This window comes from Sphaerodactylus townsendi, linkage group LG03, assembly GCF_021028975.2.
Source record: "Sphaerodactylus townsendi isolate TG3544 linkage group LG03, MPM_Stown_v2.3, whole genome shotgun sequence".
Taxonomy (NCBI): domain Eukaryota; kingdom Metazoa; phylum Chordata; class Lepidosauria; order Squamata; family Sphaerodactylidae; genus Sphaerodactylus; species Sphaerodactylus townsendi.
This window is the reverse complement of record NC_059427.1, coordinates 61,369,422-61,393,387: the sequence shown is the minus strand read 5'-3', so window position 1 is coordinate 61,393,387 and position 23,966 is coordinate 61,369,422. Positions and strand designations below refer to the sequence as shown.

The window sequence follows — 23,966 nt, the reverse complement described above, 5'->3', positions numbered from 1 at the left end:
TATAGCATTTTTCTCATCTACCAGAAGAGAGTTTTGAAAGATCTATTAATGTATTTTGTATTCATGAATACTAGAGCTGGGGGGTGGCTACTGTCTCCACACCAATCTCCAAAATTCTAGTTAGTTGAGAAAATCGACTCCTTCTACAAGCTCCCCAGTAGAGAACACTATCCATTAAAATGCAGTGGATAAGTTCATTTGGCTGGAAAATAGTTTTAGGTCCAACCTGGACATGGATTAACAAAATCACAATTCAATGGATTTTTTTTAAAAAGCAGTATAGCATCTTTTGTAATGATTGTGTTCTTTTGTATCTCCCCACCCCTATAAGCACCTGTGCCCATAGAAAACTATAATGAAATCATTACCCATCTACGCAGTTTTGCTCTTTTGACGCCTCAGCATTTCTAACACTTGGGCAGTACAAGCCTGTGTAGACTATTCACTCTAATTCTATGGATATCAGTGTGGAATAAAACTTTTACATAGTTTAGAGCTGCATGAAAAGATAAAACCGCTAATATCTATATAGGTTTGTACGTTTTGTTTTTGCCAGATTGTAGCAAATAATTTGTTGGGCAGCCCAATCCATGGGGGTTCCCTCTCTGGAGGCCGCACAGGCTTATGCCAGTGGAAATTCCGTCCATGGGGCACTGGCATAGGAACAAATTCCATCCATGGGGCACTGGCGTAGGAACAAATTTGCTGGCTCCCGGCCATTGTGGCTCCCTGTGATGACCAGCCATGGCTGGCCTCGTGTGGGCACTCCCAGGCCATCCGCAGTCGCAGCGGCATGGTAAGGACATTCCAGGGGCATTCGGGAGGATAGCAATAGCAAGAAAGACCCATAAATTTAGAAATGTTGCTTGCATTTACAACTCTTCAGTGTTGTTGGTTCTGCTGTTCTTAGGCTGCTTTGTTCCTACAATCGGCATTTATAAGTGTACTTAGGAGACTGAGAATTTCTCTTTGCACATTTGTCTTGTCTTTTTTCTCCTTCTCCACAAATGAGAGAATATAGAAAGGCTCCAAGTAATTCTTAAATTAAAATGAAATTCTGGGGAAGAAACATATTTAACTAAAAACGTTTCCTTTGAATTACCCAACAGTCAAGGATCAAAATATAAAGCTGCTGTTTCAAGTGCATTGCTGTGATTTGTTATGAGAAAAGGCAAACATCTCAGGATGGAACACTCAGAATGTTACACGTCCAAATATTGTCATTGCTTAAAGTATTGCCTTGGAGCTAGTTTTAGTCCACTGAGAACTTTTTGGAAGAAACAAAGAACTATCTTGGCCTTCCTATCAAGTGGACAAATGGTTCTCCTCCCTACGTCTCCATAAAGGTAGTTCATTTCCTCTTAGCACACAATCTGAGGGGTTTTTCTGCTTTATTTCCCGTCAAATAATTTTTTCCCTGAGATCAAGGCCTCCTGGGGTTTTAGTCAGGGAATCATACATTTTTCTGTCATGCTCTACCAAAGTATTCTTTTTCTACAGGTACCTACAAGCAACTGCTGTACTTTCCAAGTCCCTTTTCCACAGGTAGCAGGACATGAAAAATGCTGCAGCTACATGGGTGCATCCTCCCCAGCCAGCCAGGTCCTCACCCTTTTTATTTCCTACCCCTCAGTCTGGGGTCTACCCCCAGCCCTTCCCCCTGGCATTTTCCTCAGAGCCTTTAAGGGCCTTTACCCAGCACAATCATCCTTCCCCTTCCGTCCTGGTCAGGCTGGACCCTTTCTCCTCCCTGTTACTGCTTCAGGAGGGTGGAGGCCTCAGAAGAGCTTCTGGGCCTTCGCCAGGCCCCTTCCTGAAGGCCAAGATTATTGGTGTGGCATCAGGTTGGGCTTGGGCATAGCCCTTCCCATGTCTCCAGGTTGGCAGGGTTGGGCAGCCTGCCATGCAGTCTTGCAACATCCACCAGCTGCCGCAAGGTCCTGGTGTATTTGTTGGGCCTAGCCAGCCTCTCCAAGTTCTCCTGCCACTGCATGACCTTTGCAGCGCTGGTGGTCGCTGACCCTGGATGGGGCTTCTTCCTCCTTTGAGCCTCTGTGAACTGAGTAAGTCTTCCTCCTGAGGCTCTTCCCGGGCCATCTGGGTCTTCTCCCAGCCTAAGCAGGAGACCAGGGTCATGGCCCCTGGACAATTCAAGCATAGATGTATATAGACATGTTTGTGTGTATCTGTTTGAAACAGAAACATAGGATACAAGTATTCATATGAAGTATAATAAAAATACATGCATAAAATTTGGCAATATGCTGACTAAGGTTAGCAACACTGGGTAGGGAAATTCCTGGAGATTTGGGATCAGCCTGGGAGGAGCTCAGCAGGGTTGTAATGGTATAAAGTCCACTCTCCAAAGTTGCAGGGAACTGATTTCTCTAGTCTACTCTGACTCACACAGAGATACACAAACACTTTAACAGTTACTTCCGTTGCTCTGTGCTTAATCATTTCTTCCTGTCATTGATGAATAGTTCCTTAATCAGTTTCTTCTCCTTGAGGGGCTGGGGCTGGGATTTAATTGCTGGGTTTTTTCTTTGGCTGCAAAGTGAGTGCTCATTAATTTTTTATTGTTCATGATCACAATTTCATAATTGAGCAATTATAATAATCAAAAATAACAAAATTAATGAACAACAACTGCCTAGCAAAGGAGCAAAATTAAGAAAAGTATTTACCAAGAGATAAAGAAGACAATTTAAGATATGTCAATCTTCACATCAATAGCTGCACTGGAGCAGCATTTTAAATGAAAAACAAAATAATCACAAATCAGGTCTAGAAAAGATGAGAAAGTAACACAGAAAAGACATGACAAATGTAATGTGTGTAAGCTTCTCTGGCTCAGCTGCAGAATGTATTAATTTTTTATTGACTGATGCTGTTCCTTTTGTTACTCTTAAGGTGGTTACTTTTATTTTTATAACAATAGATATAAGAAAGAAATTCATATTGGCTAATTCTGTAAGAATTTTAGCTAATCTGTAGTGTTAGTTATATTTCTCTTTATATATGTATATATGTTGATGCATATTTTAGGGGTTGTTTGTCCGATGGCTCCAACTGAATTATCTATCATATTGTTTGGATTCTCAGTCAAACTTAAGTAGAAACAATCTTGCTAATCTTGCCTTTAGACATGTATATACATTTTCTTTTGTGTTTGGATACCTCTAAGATGAAACCGAATTGGTACAGAGGAAATGGGAAAGAGTGTTATGTCCAAGGATATCTCCACTGACTCCCATTAGATATCATCCAAAAATATTCTGCTGCACAATACTATGGGCTTTTATGCATGTGTGCTCCCCTACACATTGAATGTACATTCCCTTTGGGTTTGATTCTCAGTGGCAAAGGCAAAGGCCACTGAGGACTAACAATGCGGAGGACTAACAATGCCAGTGAGGGAACAATTTCTAAAATAAATGCCACTTTGAACTTCTTGAAAGTAGGGCAGGAGAAACTGGAAGATAAGATTTTATTTCAGCAATGTTGTAATGGGGATGGATTTTTATGTTGGAGTTTTTCCCCAATGCATGCAATTCACTAGAGAACAATGCATTGGAAAACTACATCAATGCATACAATTTTATTTTGTGGTCAGTGTATCTATCTTGTCTGTAATGACACAATTCATTTACTTTCTATTAAAAAAAACATTTCCAGCATTTGAATAACATTCCTTTTTTAAAAAAAATAACCAAAGTCAAAGTTTTCAGTTAAACAGTTCTTGAGTCTTATATACTTTACGGTTTTTGTGTAGCATATTTTCTGTCTCTTTCTGTTTTTACAGTTGGGTAATCGTAGTCTTTTTTGTGTAATGATTGTAGTTTTTGCATTCATAACTCTGTCAGCCCTGCTGTCTGGTTTAGTATCAACTCGCCACATGCTTTCAAAATGCAGCAATATGAATAAAGAAACCATGGAGGAATTACAGTTCTCCACATTAAATTTTCTCTAGTTTACCATTGCATTTTTATTCTGTCTGCTCCAATTTTTTTTGTCTTTTCAGTTGTTAAACCTCCCATTCCCCACACATTTGCAACAACTACTTTAGAGCTAATTTTCTATTTAATGTGGTACTAACCTAGATATGGGGATTAGCATGGGAGGCTGATTTTTGTAAAATCTGAGCTTGAGAAGCATTGATATAGTGATTGAATTGACTCGATTGCCTTTGCTAGTGGAGAGCAAGTCTGAGACTAGATAAACAAGTGGCTGTGGCAGTGGCCCAGGCTAGCCTGGTTTGTTAGATCCCAGAAGCTAAGCAGGGTCATCCCTAGGTAGTATTTGAATGGGAGATCACCAAGGAATAGCACGGTCACTATGCAGAGCAAGGTAAAGGCAAACCACCTTTTAGTGTCTTGCCTTGAAAACCATACAAGGTTGCCAGAAATCAGCTGTGACTTGTCAACACTTTACACACACACACAGGGAGACAGGACATTTACACAAATTGGATCATCTGCATTAAGAACCTAAGGGATATTAGGATTATTTTCAATTATATGGAAAGTCAGAGACTGGAAATGTCTTGGTAATGTGGTAGAGATCTGGAGACAGTGCCTGACTGCTGTGGTTAATGGCTAAAGGTGAACAAGGTGAAGATAATACTGGTTGGGAAGGCTGAGGCCTTGAAGGACATGGGCAGCCCAATTTTGAAGGTTGCTTTTGTGGTGGTGGCCAGACATCTGTGTAACACCAGTAGTCTTGATAGGAGCCCTACAGGCATTCCAGGGGAGACAACACAAGGTGTGGGCTACATAGTGAATATTTGGGAGTCCCTAGCAACCCCAGCAATATCCACCAATCAGGATGCCCACCTGTCCCTTGGCTTGAGTCTGATTGGAGTCAAAAGTGCTGACCCCAGGTAGCTGTACTTCAGCCAGGCAACAACAAATTCTGGATCACTTGACATTTTATTGAACAGCAGCAGGGAAATAGTAATCCAGAACCCAGTACAGCCATCCAAACAGCACTTATTCATCCACTGTGTGGATTGCACCTCAAATGTATCGATTGCATCTGCTTTCACTGCTTTCACATGACATGGGGCATACAGCTGGATGCAACTGCCTTGGGTTACTCTCATAGACAGCATTGACTATAATGGTGAAGGTAGTCTCCTGTGCAGGTACTGGGTCATTACTCACCCCATGGGGTGATGTCACATCATGATGTTTACTAGGCAGGCTTTGTTTACAAGGTGGTTTGCCCTTGCCTTCCCCAGTCATCTACACTTCTGGATGCAGGCCACAAAAAAGAGGCTGGACTAACTAGGGCCTCTGTTTGATCTGGCAAGGCTGTTCTTCTCTTCACCTACAGCTGGGATCATTCCCCTCCCCCCCAGTTACTGTGAGGAACCATCTCAAGGGGATGAACAGTCTGCATCAAATCCTGTCAATCGTCTCTTGAGTCTTGTTGTATCAAGGAACATAAAAACAGGGCAGATGTGTCATACCCAGACTCAGAGTTAACATAAAAGCCCTTCCTTGGCATATCATCCTTAACCCTTATGGAGAAAATCCTTGGATAGGAAGGACTGGAGTTTACACAGTCCCTTGCGCTGCAAAATCCTAGGCAGCAGCTACTTCATGTTTCCACTAGAAACTCTCTCCTCCTTTAAAGAAAATACTCAAAATGTGTCAGAGGCCGTTTCCGCATGGCAGCGGAAACGGCTGGGTCGGCGCTTCTTGTGCCGACCCGAAGACTCTGGGACCGTCCGCACGGACGGTCCCGGGAAGAGGCGGGCAGCCGGCGCCACGGAGCGCCGGCGCCCGCACGACCCGGCTTGTCCCTGGGCCTCCGGCGTGTCGCCGAGGCCTGGGGACACGCCCCCCTGGCCCTGCGCGCCTGCTCGAGTGGCGCAGGGCAGGGGGGCGTGTCCCCAGGCCTCAGCGACGCGCCGGAGGCCCAGGGACAAGGTGAGTGCCGGGTCGGGGAGGCGCTGTGAAGCCGCTGCCGTTCGCTCGGCAGCGGCTTCACGGCGGCGTATTCCGAAAAGAACGCTTCTTAGCGTTCTCGGAATACGCTGGCTGCGGGCCAGTCGGGCGGTGCGGCGGCGCTGCAGCCGCGCCGCCCGTGCGAATGGCAGCCTGGAGACGGCGTTTTTACCGTCTCCAGGCCGTCATTTTCCGCCCGTGCGGAAACGGCCAGAGAAATTCAGCAAATCAGTAGAAAACCATAAATTTGTTGTATATAGTTGCTTCTCAGGCGTAAATAATACTGCAGTATAATTAGTATACTTTGTTTTAATGAAAAAAAAAAGTCCACAAGTGACAGAATGCTTTTGCTGGGTAAACCTGGAACTGGGATACCGATACCCATGTTCATCATTTGGGGCAGGCGAGATTTTCCCACAATCCACTATGAAATGCCATTCAGTGTCAAAAATGTCCATGACACCCAGTTTCTGACATTCTTGATTGGCAAGACAAACAGCTACAATGGGTCTCAAAGACAAACAGCTACAATTGCTGCGAAGCAAAGCTTCGCAGCAATGGAACACCCCCATCCATCCACCATTCATCCATCATCCATCCACGCCAGTGATCCACGCTGGAAGCAAAGCTTCGCAGCAATGGAACACCCCCATCCATCCACCATTCATCCATCATCCATCCACGCCAGTGATCCACGCTGGAAGCAAAGCTTCGCAGCAATGGAACACCCCCATCCATCCACCGTTCATTCATCATCCATCCACGCCAGTGATCCACGCTGGAAGCAAAGCTTCGCAGCAATAGAACATGCTCATCCATCCATAATTCATCCATCGTCCATCCACGCCAGTGATCCATGCTGGAAGCAGAGCTTCACAGCAATGGAACACCCCCATCCATCCACAATTCATCCATCATTCGTACATGCCAGTGATCCACGCTGGAAGCAAAGCTTCGCAGCAATGAAACACCCACATCCATCGACAATTCATCCATCGTCCATCCACGCCAGTGATCCATGCTGGAAGCAAAGCTTCACAGCAGTGGAACACCCACATCCATCCACAGTTCATCCATCGTCCATACATGCTAGTGATCCACGCTGGAAGCAAAGCTTTGCAGCAATGAAACACCCACATCCTTCCATCGTCCATCCATCGTCCATCCATCCATCCCGCCATCTGTCCGTCCGTTCGTCCATCCATCCATCCAGGCTTCAGGTCGTGAGTTACCAGCTGCCTACATTACCAGTCTGCCCGCATCTGCAGCAGAACTTGCCTTCCTGATCTTCTCCCATCCACAGGGTCACCCTCTTCTTCTGTGCTTCCACTCACCTCCTCTGCTGTCCACTTTGACCCATGTGCTTGCTGCCTGGTGGAGAAACAGAGGGAGATTCAGGACTTAAGAGCCTTTCTGAGAACTCAGGGGCAGTTCGACTCAGGGGCAGTTCGACTTCAGCCCATCGGGTTCTCCTCCCAAGGACCCTTGGCTGCTCTCTGGAAGGAAGAGCACACAACAAACCCTGTAGGCAATACACCAAAATACATTAATTATTCATTAATCAGTTACTAGTGATCTTCACACTTCCTCCACAGCGTCCTTGGGTCTCTTGTCCAGAATTTCATCTTCAGTCCTCACAGCACAGTTTAAGTCTTACAGCTCAATCGGGATTTAAGCCCATATACCCCACATCCTGTTCTGACCAATTGGCTACCACTTCATACTGACCATTCCAGACTGGAGAGATCATACCCAAGGACCATTTGTGTCTGCCTCCTCTTCCCACCTCCTCCTGTTGCTGGTCTGAGTGCCCCTGAGCTTGCCATCCTCTGAAGTTAGCAGTGTTCCCATGGTAACAAGGCCTCCTTTGTCAAGCTGGGACTGTGATGTCACAAGAACCCAGAGGTCACTGCTGCTAAAGGTCATGGAAATCTACCCCATCCCATCATCCATCTGGTCTCACCACAGGAAAAAGATATGGGTACCAGACCATGGCCACACACCCCAAGAAACCCACAACAGCCTGAACTACAGGATTCTTTTAATCGGAAGATGCTAGAGGTGGAACCCGGGACCTTCTGCATGCAAAGGGAATGCTCTACCTGTGAGCACCTGGGGATGGCCTCAATTGGCTTTGTAATTAATAGGCACTCAACCATCAACTTCAGTATTAGAAGGAGGAGTGACTTTGATATTAGTGTTTCAACACTTCTTTACTGGGACATGTCACCAGGTTCTGTGAGAGTGGGCTACACCCTTGGCTTGTTTGCCACAAATACTGCAAACATTCTTCTTGTTTCATACCATGGGATCCATTTCCCCCTCTGACACACATAATACTCGAATAAATATTGTTGGTCTTCAAGGTGCCACTGGATTTCTGCTGCAACCGATTGACAAGAAATTATGCAAATTTAAATATACTAAATGCAAGGTCCATTTTTATCACTAAGTGGCAGGATGCAAACATACATTTCCAGTCTATGCCATCTTACAAACATAGATCCTGCAATCCCCAATCTCCCGGTATATTTTCCACTCTCCTGGTACATTTATAGTAGCTATGTTATAATGAAAGAGATAGATCCATGGCGTCAGGTCCACACTTCTTGAGCCATTTATCCATGGCTACATGGACTTGTTTGCCTCCTCCAGGCTAAGCACCTTCAGACATAGTTCAGCATCTCCACTGGCAGGCAGCACCTCTCTCAACTCCAAGCACTTCTCAAATTCTGTCTTCTTCTCCAGCACCAGCTTCTTCATCAGTTCCTAAGCCATGATGAAGCCTTGGTTCTTTCATAGCAAGGAAGCAGCAGAAGCTGCTCTCGTGGTCCATCAGATACTTTGGTGACACTAGTGTGGTAGGCCTTGGAAATCATGGCGACCAACTGGACCGTGCTGGAAGCATTAAAGACATGTCTGTAGATAAGGTCAGCAGCAAAGACTTTGGATGAGTAGCTGGAGATTTTCTGGTTGCCATCAGCCATATCAACAAAAACTTTCACACTCAGATCAGGCAGGATTTGATTAAGCTGGAGATCATTTGGAAAAACCTCACCATTTCCCACTGCTTTTTGACCTTTTTCAGGGCTTCCAGTCCCTTGATGAGCATTTTCCTGCTGTATCAAAATCCACTTCAAAATCTGGGAACCTCTCTGATAACTTTAGATAAGGTTACCAGTTCCTGGTTGGGAAGAACCTGGAGTTTCTACACTTCCCCTGTCTTGATTGCCTCCCTGCTATCATATGGACAAATTCAATGGAAAAAGTACCCAAGAAGCAGTGAGTGTGCTGCCTGCTCTGTTCCCACAGTATCCTCCTCTGGGGAGATGGATTCCATGGCTTCTTTATACGGTTGGAGGGCTCTTCCCCCTGTTCCTTCATCTGGGGGTGGTTCTATTCTGCCATTTCTGCTATGAAAAATACATATCCAGCACTATCACAGGGGTGAGCAAGAAGCCACTCCCAGCCCATCTGATCCATAGAGCTTTCCAAGGCCTGCAAGATCCCTTCAATCTGTGAAGATTGAAAGGCAGTTAACCAAGTGTGGATTACATCCCATAATTCTACAAATTTTATGCTTCAACAGTAGTTGGAAGAATTGTCATCATGTTGCACAGGGGTTTTGTGTGTGTTCTTTTCAAGAGTTTTGACAGGTCCAATGTTTTCAGTTATTTATAAAAATAAAGACTGTTCTGCCTGAGATTTTGTAGGGTTAGTCACAACATATGTTGACAAACCAGGATGAGATGGTTCCATGACATATTCACATACCGGACTGGTGCAGTTTTTATACATGCATTATTTACATACTTATGCTTCTCTTTTCTCTTCAGAGGGGTGTACAGCATCATTCTCCCCATAGTGTAGGAGAGTCAGCATGCTGTAGCAGTTGAGCATGGTGGACTCTAATCTGGAGAACGGGTTTTATTCCCCACTCCTCCACATGAGTGGCAGATTCTTATCTGGTGAACTGGATTTGTTTCCCCTCTCCTCCACATGAGATGCTGGGCCACCTCCCCTTCCTCCTCTCCCTTGCATGCCACCCCTCCCTCCCCTCCCTCACTTCCCTCCCCTTGCATGCTCAGAGTGCATGTTTTTATTAGCTTCTTCATTGCCACCACTAGGATGCATTGGTTTGTGCTTGTTACAGGTGGCAATGGAAGTGTAAGTAATGCTACAAGATGGATTAAAATTAGAGGAAGTTTCATTGTTATTATCACCACTTTGAAACAGGCATTATAAAATCAGCTACCTTGTTGTTGGCTTTAAATGCAAATAAGTCCTCAATCTTAGATTGTTTACCCCATTTGTTTTTAAAGCCATTTCTTGACACAATATGATTATGCAATGATTAATTTTAGCATTTAAGTTCACAGTAGTTCACCCCACCCCCAGCAAGCTGGGTACTCATTTTACTGACTTCGGTAGGATAGAAGGCTACCTGAAACCGACTTCAGTCAGAATTGAACTCAGGTCATGAGCAGAGCTTTGACTGCAGCTTACCATTCTGCACCATGGGGCTCCTAAGCAATGGCTGTAGAAGCCTGCATTATTGAGGTGGTACCTGGTATGCATGTGAGGGGGGAGAGGGAGGTGGTTTCAGACTCCTGGGCTGATCCTGCTGGATGCTTACCTGTCAGTGCATGGGTACCTCCTTGGTATGCATCTGCAAAGACAGTGTACTGGTAAGCAAAATAATCCACATTCCCCAAGGCTTTGAAATGTGGAAACCAGCAGGTGTCGAGCGAGCAGATTAGTTTGCTTGGAAAATGAAACTACGAAGCAAGCAAGTCAGGTAGCAGGCCCAGACAGGGGACCTCACCTTCCGGTCAATAGACATGCCAGAGCAGGACCAGATCATGACCAGATCAAGGATCCGCTCCCCCAGACCATGCTATGTTCTTATATTTGATGAGATTCAGCTGAACCTTGCTAACTCTGTTAGGAGCTATTCTGGACCTAGCTGAAGTGATGGAGTAGCAAGTTAATGCAGCAGCAAAAATTGCTTTCTACCATCTCTGTTCAGACCACAAGATTGATCTGGCTGATCTGCCAACATAGATCCATCTCACAGTGACCTCAAGAGTAGATTCTTATAATGCACTCTTATAATGCACTCTACATGGGTCTGCCCTTGAAGTCAACTTGGAAACTCCAGTTGATACAGAAATCCACAGCTTGGTTACTATCAGAAACTAGGTAGGTGGACACAGTGTACAAACATACTCCACTGGCTATCTTCTACTGCTGTGCTGCACACAGTAACTTCACACAACTGGGCAAAGCCTTTTGAAGGTGCAGTCACGCAAATGAGTAAGATTAATAGCTACCTATACCCATGAATTATTATTTTTTGCTGCAGTTTCCTCCTTATTAAATGAGCTACCTAAGGAAGTCAGGAAAGTCAATATAAAACATTTCACTCAGAAAAGGAACTACTGTATCAATGTCTTTATTATATAAAGGAGCAAGTCATATTTATCCACAATGTTTTTGAAAGTATGACTGTTAACCTCCAAGACTTAGAAGAGGCATTGCTGAGTTATCACAACTTTTGTTGCCTTTTTAAGTCTTTTCCTCAAGAATTCAAGGCATGAATGACAAAGACCTCTTCATCCCTGATGGATGCGGATGAAGTGGTTGTCTTAGCAACAGTGAGCACTTGAAAGCTGCAAAACTCACATCTGTTAGTTTGGTTCCATTCAAGAGTCTGATTGAGGTGTAGAAACCAAATAACAATTAAGGAAACCAAATAACTATTCACCAGATAGCCATTTCAAATACTTCTGGGTTAAACCGGGAAAATTTTGTCATAATTTTATGTAGCTTAGGTTTCTGGAAATGTAATTTCAAGTGCTAATATTCTACCTAGTATTATGAATATACATGAAAAAGGAACCACCAAAGCTTTCTCAACATAAAAAATAATTCCCTGAAGAGAACCACATTTTACTTCATTCAGCATTCTGGATCATTGCTAATAATTGGCAAAAAGAAAAGAAACATACAAAACCCCAAATCATTAAATCAAACAAAAATAATTTATCATATTAATGGGATGGCATTATTCTATTATATTAAAAGCAGGGAGGAGGGGAGAGAGAGAGAGTAGGCTTGTGACCTTGGATATATCCACTCCTAATATATACTAAAAATACTGAATTGATTGCTGGGGGCAGATCTGGATCACTATTAGAGATTTTCAGCCATATCAGTATCCAGGTCTCAAATATTTTCAGGGTAAACAGGGCTGGCATCTTTATGATCCCAATCCTGTCTCCCTGCAATAGGTAGCCAGCCACTTCTGCTGCCCCCTCCCCCCCCCCCCCCGTCATTTGCTGTAAAGTAAGAAAAAAAGTGCTAACACAAAAAGTACATTAAAAGGCTCCTGATTTCATCTGCACCAAATATAAACATACTTAAAAATGTACTACTTAGTCTCTAATTACTGTTATAAAATTCTTAATTATTCTTACTAATTATTCAGAATTTTCTGTGTTGTATCTATTTTCTTGTTCTCTTCCTCAGATCCACAACTCATCAAGTCATTTTTTTCTGTCTTATGCAAAAAGTTTATCAGGGTCTCCAATTATCAATTAATTTAGATAAGTTTTTTTCCTCTAATCAAAGAAGCAAGTTTACTCATTTTCACCAATTCAAATGACTTCACAAGCCATTCTTCCATTGTTGGTATAGGTACAGTTTTCCATTTTTGCACATATAACATTCTTGCTGCTGATATTAAATATGAGGTTTATTTTTCAAGCTGTCTGTCCATAAGTCCCAAAAGAAAAGCCCCTGGTTTCATTTGTATGTTAATCTTTAAAATTTTTGGAATAGTTTAATGTATCCATTGCCAATTTTTTAAAACTTTATTACAAGTCCACCATAAATAATAAAGGGCCCCTTCATGTTGTTCACATTTCCAACACATATTCAAAATGTTTTTTTTTTCATTTTTTGCCATTTTTTCCAGTGACAAATATACCACAAAATCTCCAGGGATTTCAGAGTCCAGAACTGGCAATCCTAGCTGTCATACCCCCACAAAGCCTTTGGTTATTTCTGGGGGGGGAGGGGGGGCGCAGATCACTAGCTATCCTTTTCAGATTATAAACATTACTTGAGTTAGCCAGACAAAGTTCCTCTCACATTACATTTGTGTAAATTTTTTAGAATAAGCTGCAGACTAGATTGCTCCTTTGAGAGGACTAAACATGTAAGTTTAATTCAGTACTGTGTCACCCCTAGGCCTCCACAATTGATTTTTAACAGCAGATTTCTGGCCTATTAGACTTTTTTCTCCATTGCTGTCACCAATTTTGCTTTTAAAATCTACATTCAAACTATATCACAACAAACCTCTGCCTGTTTTAACAGGTATGAACCAGGCTTATTTGCCATATTCTGTCCTATCTTCCTCCTCTCACATGATTTTAAGGCAGTGATGTAAGTATAGATTTTTTATGGGGGGGTTGGGGGTGGGGCCACGCCCAAGAAGAAGAAGAAGAAAAAGAAGGAGGAGGAGGAGGAGTTTGGATTTATATCCCCCCTTTCTCTCCTGCAGGAGACTCAAAGGGGCTTACAATCTCCTTGCCCTTCCCCCCTCACAACAAACACCCTGTGAGGTGGGTGGGGCTGAGAGAGCTCCGAGAAGCTTTGACTAACCCAAGGTCACCCAGCTGGCATGTGTGGGAGTGTACAGGCTAATCTGAATTCCCCAGATAAGCCTCCACAGCTCAGGTGGCAGAGCTGGGAATCAAACCCGGTTCCTCCAGATTAGATACACGAGCTCTTAACCACCTACACCACTGCTGGGGGCTACACTTTGAGGGTCCATAACTTTGGACACCCTGAACCAAACTTCACCAAACCTGGCAGGTATCATCAGGAGAGTTTCTTACTGATACTACCCAGGTTTTGTGTAGTTTGGTCCAGGGGGTCCAAAGCTATGGACTCCCACAGGGGTGCTCCCATCCTCTATTGTTTCCAATGGGAGCTAATAGAAGATGGGTGCTACACCTTTGAGGGTCCATAACTTTGGACACCCTAAACCAAATTTCACCAAACCTGGGAGGTATCATCAGGAGAGTCTCTTACTGATACCACCCAGGTTTTGTGAAGTTTGGTTTAGGGGGTCCAAAGCTAGGGACTCCCAAAAGGGGTGCCCCCATCCCCCATTGTTTCCAATGGGAAGTAATAGGAGATGGGGCTACACCTTTGAGGATCCATAACTTTAAACTCCCTGAACCAAACTTCACTAAACCTGGGTGGTATCATTAGGAGAGTCTCCTAAAGATACCCTAAAAGTTTGGTGCTGCTAGCTTAACAATTGCACCCCTGACAGCAGGCACTCCCCCTTCGGCATGGATTTAAAGGGAGAATCTGAGGTCCTCCGTTTAGAAGAAGAAGAAGAGTTTGGATTTATATCCCCCCTTTCTCTCCTGTAGGAGACTCAAAGGCACTTACAATCTCTTTGACCTTCCCTCCTCACAACAAACACCCTGTGAGGTGGGTGGGGCCAAGAGAGCTCCAAAAAGCTGTGACTAGCCCAAGGTCACCCAGCTGGCATGTGTGGGAGTGCACAGGCTAATCTGACTATTATTATTGTTGTTGTTGTTGTTGTTATTGTTGTTGTTATTGTTATTAATTTGATTTAATATACCGCCCTATCCCCAAAGGGCTCAGGGCGGTGTACAATATAAAACATCATTTATAAAATCATAAATATAATTTAAAACAACAGTTATGTCCTAAAATAGTGTCCCACAAAACCCTTACGTAACCCTCCCAAGAAAAAATAGTGGGTCCCAATGATGTTAGGGACCCATGTGGAGCAGAGGGAAGGGGGCTGGGGCACCCTCAGCGGCTGGTCTCTCCAAAGGCCCAGTGGAACAACTCAGACTTACAGGCCCTGTGGAATTCCCCAAGGTCCCGCAGGGCCCAGACAGCTGGAGGGAGAGTGAACCACCAGGCCTGCGCCAGAGCCGTAAAGGCCCTGGCCCGAGTGGAGGCCAGCCATGTCATTGTGGGGCCAGGGACCTCCAGTAAATTGGCCTCTGCTGAACGCAGAGGTCGAACCGGGACATATGGGGTCCCAGGCCGCGTAAGGCCTTAAGGGTCAACACCCACACCTTGAAGATGATTCGGAATTCAACTGGAAGCCAATGCAGGTGGCGCAACACGTTGAATATGTTCTCGGAAGGCGCCCCCTGTGAGCAAGTGAGCCGCTGCATGCTGGACCAGTTTCAATTTCCGGATCAAACGCAAGGGAAGGCCCGCGTAGAGCGAGTTACAATAGTCTAGCCTGGAGGTCACCGTTGCATTTTCTCCCATATGCCACTGTACAAGAACATATCACTAAACTAACCTACACCTAAACTAAATTAAACTAACTATACCTAACGCTAGCTGAATAACTTTGCAATAATACAATAAACACTACCAAAAATAATAACATCAGAAATGGCAGGGAAACCCAATAAAACCTCACTAGCTACATTCACCACCACCACCACCACCCCATTAAAGAAACAATATCTAAAGCTGAACAGTCCATATAAATGTAAAGAACCCTCAACTTCAGGAAGTGGGATGCCAGGTCTTAAGTAGTTATTCTGTCCACAGTGGGGTGCCGGGCCCATGAATAGTTGTTCTGTCTGCTCACCAACACATATTCCATCTAAGGGCCATCACCACCACCATGTTCTCCCTGGGACACACTGAATCTTGATTGCCAAGTAAGAAACTCTCACGCGCACTATGGGGGCCCCTGCCACTGCTCTCCACTGCCTCCAGGGGCCTCTGATGTTAAGCAAGAGCACCCTGCCCAGCCCTCTCATCGCTGGTGGGACACATGCTACATCCTACATGCTTAAGCTATGATTAAGCTATGCTTAAGCTACTTAGGGCCACAGCTTCTCTCTGGTGTATGTGTAGAGCCCATTTTAGATTTGACAGAGCAAGTATAAGAGAAGGTGTACTCTTTCACACCCTTATATGCCACCACCCAACCCCAGGACAGCATGCAGGGCATTGTTGCAGCCAACAGGGCTGGCACAGAAGGAGGTGCACTTGGGCAACCTCTACCCTGATCTGGGATGGGTTGTAGCTCTTCTGAAATCTGACAGAACAGAGCACAGGAAGAGGATGTTTGGAGTGGCAAAGTATGTTGTTCTGAAGTACAGTTGAATACCACTTTGTGCGTGGAAACAAACACTAGTGTTTCATTGCATCAGTGGCCTATTACATGAAAAAAACACTGAGTCATTGACCACATGATTTCTGGATGCTGTTCTAAACTTCTATTGTGGATGTTCTTTGTGTTATTTATTCAGTACACTTTATCAACACATCTATTAGTATTGAATACATTTTCTGAAGCTGAATGTGGGATTGAAACATATTTTTTTTTCTCTTTCAGATGTGCTAAGAAAATTGGAAAGAAGCCCACTTGACCATTTAGTGAACAAGTAATGAAATGATAGTACTTCATTATTTTGTCTTGTATCTTTAGGCAAAAGATGTGTGTGATCAACAGAACAATAAACAAGAATTTCACAGAGGCTTATTCTGTTCCTCTAGGAATGATCTTGGGAGGCATCTCATTGACTACAGTTGTCATGAATATGTTGGTCTTATATGCCATGAAAATGGAAAAGAAACTTCACACAGTCGGCAATCTGTACATTGTCAGCTTGTCCTGTGCAGATCTCATTGTTGGTGCAGCTGTCATGCCACTGAACATTTTATATCTTTTGAAGAATGAGTGGCTGTTAGGTAGACAAGCCTGCCTGTTTTGGCTATCAATGGATTACGTCGCCAGCACAGCCTCCATTTTTAGCCTGCTCATACTCTGCATAGATCGTTACCGTTCTGTTCAGCAGCCATTAGAATATCTCAAGTATCGGACAAAAACTAGAGCATCTATCATGATTTCTGGAGCTTGGCTGCTCTCTTCTACCTGGATAGTCCCAATTTTGGGCTGGCGTAACTTTACCCATGACAACAGCTCAGATGATGGGGATAAAGTATGTGAAACAGATTTTTGCAGAGTCACTTGGTTTAAGGTCTTGACAGCTATAGCTAACTTTTACATCCCCTCATTGATGATGCTGTTTTTCTATGCAAAAATATACACAGCTGTCCGGAGGCATTGTCAGCACAGAAAACTCATTAATGGGTCATTTAGATCTGCCTCAGATAAAACAATCCCACCCAATTGCAAGCTGCGAGAAATACAAGAAATGTCTTATCTAAGTGAAAGTAAACATTTAGGATTTTCCTGTTGTGAACATGACAATCAGAATGACAAAATGGAAGCCAGATCTCGATCAGGCAACTTTATTGAAGAATCACAAGTATTTCATAGAGGAAGTACCCATGCAGGAGGGAAGCACAGCTGCTTTCCTCTAGCTTTTTCACAGAACGACATTGGGGTAAGTAGTATTGATAGGAAGTATGCTTGTGTCCATGGAAGCATTCATAACATGGAGAAGGCTTGCCCCCAGGAATATGAAATGAGCAAAACATCATATGAGCAAATTTTTGCAGAGAGACCTGCTTGTAGAAGAGATTCAGAGGCCACTCTGGAGCAAAATTTTGATGAGAAGAGGCATTTCCATCAGTATAAAAACAGCAAAGGTAGCACAAGTCTTCATTCTTTGAAAAAGACATGGAGGAAGCTGCGTGCTCATTCTCTGAACCATAACCACAGGCTGCGTGTGAACAGAGAAAGAAAGGCAGCTAAACAGCTGGGCTGTATAATGGCAGCCTTTATGCTGTGCTGGATTCCATACTTTGTATTCTTTATGATCATGGCATATTGTGAAGAATATTACAATTATCACATTCATATGTTTACAATCTGGCTCGGCTATGTGAATTCTACATTAAATCCATTTATATACCCACTTTGTAATGAAAACTTCAAGAAAACCTTCAAGAAGATTTTTCATTTTGAAAGCTAACCTCTCTTGGTGATAGTTGTATTCGAGGCGGGGAGAGTGCAAAAAACTAGAAAGAAAAAAGACTTTTCTGTATCACAAGAAAACATTGCAAATGAGGCAGAAGGTTTTAAAAGATCATTAATGAAAACAGAAATAGATGCAAAAGTGGGGAACATTGTTTGTCCTAGATAAAAAAGTGTTTTTAAACTGTGACTTACATTTAAAAGAAGAATTGATGCTCCCTAGGACTCTTGCAACCTAATCCAGAGTGCGGGTAGCTGAAAGGAGCTGTGGAAGTGGTGCAGCCCTACATTGGTGAAAATGCCCTTCCTGGGGCACTTGCCCTGGTGGAGGGGCAAATCTGTTGGTGGGTGACCACTGTGGCATCCTGAGATGCCCTGACATGGTGCTGAGCACAGTGTCAGCACCCCAGCGCTTCTGGTGACCTCATAGATGTGGAGGCATTCTGGAGGTGTGGCCAGGGTCTCCCATCCTGGCAGTGCCTTCGGGTATGCAGTGGCCTGGGCCATGGGCTTAGGCCACTTTTTTAGGTGGCATAAACCCATTGAGCCCAATGGAGGGCTTTTCGGCTACAGGGAAGTTTTGCTTCATATTTTGCCTTCCTGCACTGCCTAAGAGCCTTCTGACAAGGGCTCTGGATTGGGCTACCCAAAAGTTGTCTTGTTTTATCTTGTTGTCTTTGGATTTGGCTGCCCAAAACTAAGGCTTCAGCCTCAGGTTTGTTACTATTTTGTTAATATTTTACAAGGGGTTTTTTGGTTTAATTTTTGAGTTCCGTTATTTGGAACAAAATGGAATGGAGAAAATGAAATATGCTGTTACTTAATCTTGCTTTTGATGTCAAAAAGTATACTTCCACATGCTGTTCAGTGCTCAGCTTGGCTATAGGCCTGGTTCAGTTTATGTGTTCTGCTTGAATGAAATCTACGTTTAGATAACATGTCACAGTCAGTTTCCTTGAGTGCAATTCAGAAAGAGAGATGCTTTCTCACCCTTTAAAGGGCAGAATCCTCTCTAACTCATGCTTTATTTCTGTGGCTTGTACCCTTCTTGGTCATAAAAAAGTAAGTGGTAATCAGAAGAGTGTGAAACATTCATCTCCTGAAATTGTTCTGTTTAATGTAGCTAATATATCATGCTAAATCTGTGGAAAATATACCTACTTGTTGCATTTCCACTGCTATTTTTAGGGCCAGTTCACAAAACTGCATGTTGCTTGAAAGCGTAACATGTAAAGCTGCTAAAATATCTTGTGTCAGTTTATATTACATTGAATTACTGTACATATTTTTACAGGTAATACAGGTTCATGAAACAGAAAACATTAATGATACATCTCGTTCCATGTATTGATTTCATTATTGAACACTTTCTATTTGCAATACTTTAAATGGGATTGCAGAAATTTCCCATCTAGAAGCTATTTATATTCAGACTACAATTAATATATTTAATACTAATTGAATATGATCTGCTTCCTCTTACCATCAAACAACTTATATTCTGTTTAACATAAAGATGATAGTAGAGTGTATATTTTTCCGCCACAAAACAAAGCATGCTGGACCTTCTTTATTGTAGAATGCTCCACCTAGGTTCTAGTAAGTACCTACTGAGCCCTGCTTTCCCTATTCAAGTTGAAGGTTTGAAAGTAAAAATACATTTTGGCATAAATGCTCTTGCATTAAGTATCATGCTCAGAATGCACAAAATAATGCTTTTGACAAAGGCAGTGTGTAAAAATGAACCATAATTCTCATATTCGTTTGGGACTATATTCTAATGGAAGCATATAATTTTCTTAATCGATGCACCTCAACTGACCGAACTAACATCTTTATGTGAAACAGAGTATAGCATTTATATCCTTGGGTTGAGCTGTATACTATAGCCAGCTGCGTAATATATTCAAATGTACATCAATTACACATTATTGCTCAAAGACTTTCCTCTTGAATTTTGTAATTCTTTGAAATGAACATCAACAATGATTAATCTGTACTTTGTAACTCCCATTATCATTAGCTTGGTAAACATAATTTATTTTTACAATTTAATTTTAATGCCATCTACATATCAATTTATAAAGTTTTTCTGACATATTTCGGTTTATCTTTTCCTCATCCTGATTCTCTTTCCCTTTTGTTGTGGTCATTATAAGTCACAGGCTAGTTCCATATACTTCCAGGTGATCTGGGTTTGTGGTTTTCAATCACTAGCTTTCCATGCCACATAACTTTTGAAACTGTGGCCCCTTCTGCACACGGAGAATAATGCGTTTTCAAACCACTTTCACAACTGTTTGCAAGTGGGTTTTGGTATTCCGCACAGCTTCAAAGAGCATTGAAAGCAGTTTGAAAGTGCATTATTCTGCATGTGTGGAATGAGCCTGAGATACTTTTGGAAAGTAATTTGTGATTTATTGGAGTTTGCTGAAAGTGTGTGCTACTGAACAAGGGGAAAAATGTTTCCCTAAGCCACTAGATACTTCTTATTATAACCTTTAATTACAACATTTCCAGTCCTGAATGATTTTCTAGTAAGTTATTTTGCCATGCTGCCATAACCAGAGTTGTACCTTTCTAAGTTTGTTGAAGTTAATGGGTTTAGAATGGTGTTATTTTGCTTAGAATGGCACTGAAAACCACTTTTCCTATTTATTTCTGTTACATATAGAATGTTGTTCACAGTTCTAAAACTTCAACAATTTTAGTGAGCTTTCTGTCATGTATTGTTCTTTATAAACTATTTCTAGTGGTAAGAGGCCTCACTGTTATTTTTCTTACATTATGTGCAAGTGGTGCTTTCTTTGCAAGGCTTGATAAAATGGAAGATCATTTTTTGTCCATTTAGGTGCTTACATTATAATGACATTATTTAAAAAGCCACAGTTTGGAAAACCTATGACTCATCCTTTGTGTGAAATTACCAAGTTCTGATTACCATTAAAATTAGAAAGAAATATTTTTGTGTCAATGGAGATACCTTATGACATTTCAGTGTGTGTACTTAGCAATGTTTTCCCCCCAAATACTTCCAATAGGGGTCTTCAGCATTTCCACAACAGGCCTTTGTAAAGGATGATTTGTATTAAAATATATTATTATATCCTATTCTTTCTCCCTTTCCTGCCCCTTCTCTGCAAAATGTTTTATGAAATTTTTGTTTTTATTTGAAGGAAAAATATACAACTTATTTAAACTCCACATATTATACAGCACAACTGTAAAAAAGGCACATGGCCACATCAAACAATGGAATCTGGTAGGTACATAGTATAATCTGATAATGAGTGTATCAATTTACAGTGTGACACAGAAAAGTTCAGAGATTTGCTATCAGGTGGTTTCAGCCTTTGAATACTGTGTCTGTTTTCATGGAAAAGAAATGTACTTTTCAGTGTTATTTCTTTTGCTCTTCATTTTGGTGCCACTCAAGACAAAGATACGAAACAGGGAGGGAAAACTGAAAACAGGTGCAGGTAAAAGTGCTGTCTGGTGGGTGGGAAGGAAGCAAGCAAGCAAGCAAGTAGGGTGATAGGCTGTGGGGACTGCCAGAGAATTGAAAAAGGAAATAATGGGGAAGGGAATAAAGGAAAAAATACTATGACTCCCACAAACTTGAACCACAAGGAAAAGTGGGATATAAATATAATGTGCTTGGCCACATTATATTTTCCACAGGGAAAAAAAATCTCCATCCAAATATTTGAACACTCCATCTAACAAAATTGTTCAAATACTGTAGCTTTTTCCATTCTAAACAGCCCCATGTGATTCTAGGCCTAATGTGTGGACAGTTGTTAGAAACCTCTTATGGCCCACAATATTTACAAACAGTTTACAAAATGTTTAACAATAGGTGTTATGGACCAATGATTTAAAAAGTTTCATTCGTTTTAGACACTGAAGTCAGAGCTCTCGGACAAAAGCAAGTGCAGTTAAAAAACAGCAACAACCCAATGCTAAGGGTTGTATGTATTTGAGTTTCCCCCCGAGTTTACTCGATTTGAAGACCAACTAGCTAAAGCAGAATATTTTGTTTATACTGTATCATTGAATTATATACACAATTGAATATACAGAGAAATAATATTTAGACATTGAGCCATAGCCCTGTGTGTAACGCGTTGCCTTGTTTCATTGATATTTAATTTCATGCCATGAAAACCTGCAACTGCCCATTACATCTCTTATCATTAGGAAACCCTTCTCCGCCTAGTTGGTAACCTTAGGAATCTTGCACAATTGGGCCTAAGAGATACAATTATATATATGGTAGTTTGATCCTAGAAGGTGATAATTGAGGTAAGAGATGTAAAAGGTTCCCAACAGTATGGATAACCATGGCCTCCCTGCGATCCATAGCCATAACAATGAAACTGAGATCCAGGAACCATAGAAACAGGTAAGGAGGGCTTTTTAAGCAAAGCCACTTCAAACTATATTTCAAGCCACTACCAGAAACATGGTGATGACGGTGTGATGCCACCAGTGGGTAAACTGCCAGACAGCGGCAACCAGAAGCTTTCACTGCCTCAGAGGCAGAGATAGAAATCTATGCTTCACATAGCAGTCAGGCATTCTGCATAAAAGACTGAACAGCTTATTTGTAATTGTTTCCCTGATTCGAATCTATGGTGTAAGCAAGGATCCACAGTGTGTGTGTCGGTCATGGGTAGGATTTGCGTAATAGAAAACATTCTGGAAATGTTTTCAGTGACTTGTGCAGAAAAAGCCATTGTTTTTCCTCTTTTGATTCAGAAAACATTTCCAAGAGCTGGTTATCATTTTTTATGCCTCTGTGCCATTGCCCAACTTCTCCCTCTGCACCATTTTTTTTGCATCCCTCGTCTCACTTCTTTCCCTCTTGCCTCTATTTTTGCCGGGGTGTGTATGCTGTTTTGGTTGAATAACAAAGGATCAATTAAGCAGAGTTGCAGAGAATGAAAGAAATTAATTGGTGAAGCATTGTTTCAACAAATAAGCAAGTTTTTTTTTTAAAAAAATCTTCCCAGTGCCCATGGAACTTTTTGGAGGAGGTGAGTACAGAGAAGCATAATGGCAGGGGGGATTGAAAACATTCAGGAAACATTTTAGGTAACTTGTGTGGAAATGGCCGAACAAAACAAGGAAGGGAATATAGTTAATCCTGTAATGTTCCTTCTTTGAGATGGGACTGGAGAAAGCCTTCAAAACTGGCTTTCAGTCAAAGCATCTCATTAAATACTTGACACTTAGAATGGGCTTATGATTTACTTTTTAAAATGCCCTTTTAATTCCTTCCAATGAGGAATTTTGAGATAGGTTCTGATTTCACAACAAAGGTCAATTCCCCACGGACAATTGCGTGGTACTCACGTGAAAAAACGTTTCAGGCATGCCTCCTCACTGCTTGAGCGACAAAGGGGGTTTCTTCCTGGTTCCGTTACTCGTCTCCCCCCTTATTCCACATTTTCTCTGTACCTGCTTGGAAGATCAACTTTCACAGAATAAATTGGCAGTGGGGAGGTTGAAAACCAGATTAAAAACTGCAGTTTATTTTTAAACTTGGTTTAAACTATATTAAATTTCCAGTGGGGAATCGACCTTAATCTTACTGTTTACCCACTCCTATATGGCAGTTTAACCTCCACCCAACCCTGCCCTCCAGTCTTCTAATTGGCCAGTTCACTGTTGACTGGTGATTTGTTGGTAGGAGCTTCCTGAAGGCCAGACATGACTTTGACTGTCACAACCTTACCCTTCATCTTTAAACATAATTAAGTACATATTTCCAGTTGTGTTGGTAAACCATAAAAGATTCAAGAGGAAAAAAATAGGAGACACATGTAAAGAGACAATTGGCTTTTGACACAAAATTGAGAGAAAAATAGTGAATGTAGAGAAAAACAACAACTGAATACTGCCATGGAAAACCTGAGAATTATGAAAACAGTTTAGAGGGTCTGGAACAAAAATAGGACACAAAATCTGTGGGATACTGAAGTACTTGGATGCAAAGAAATATAAGATTTAAAAGCAAAAAGGTACGGGAGCCT

General features: G+C 42.3%; 1 protein-coding gene across 4 annotated transcripts in view; it reads left to right on the top strand.

Moving 5' to 3' along the window:
* Window positions 1-20,173, top strand: part of HRH1 (histamine receptor H1) — a 42,395-nt gene extending 22,222 nt beyond the window's left edge. For all 4 annotated transcript variants that reach the window (XM_048487876.1, XM_048487874.1, XM_048487875.1 and 1 more), the window contains one exon: window positions 16,381-20,173. In XM_048487876.1, coding sequence (XP_048343833.1) covers window positions 16,481-17,926 — 1,446 coding nt within the window. In that variant the 5' untranslated portion in view covers window positions 16,381-16,480 and the 3' untranslated portion in view covers window positions 17,927-20,173. The remainder of the gene's footprint in view (window positions 1-16,380) is intronic.
* The last annotated feature ends 3,793 nt before the right edge of the window (window positions 20,174-23,966 follow it).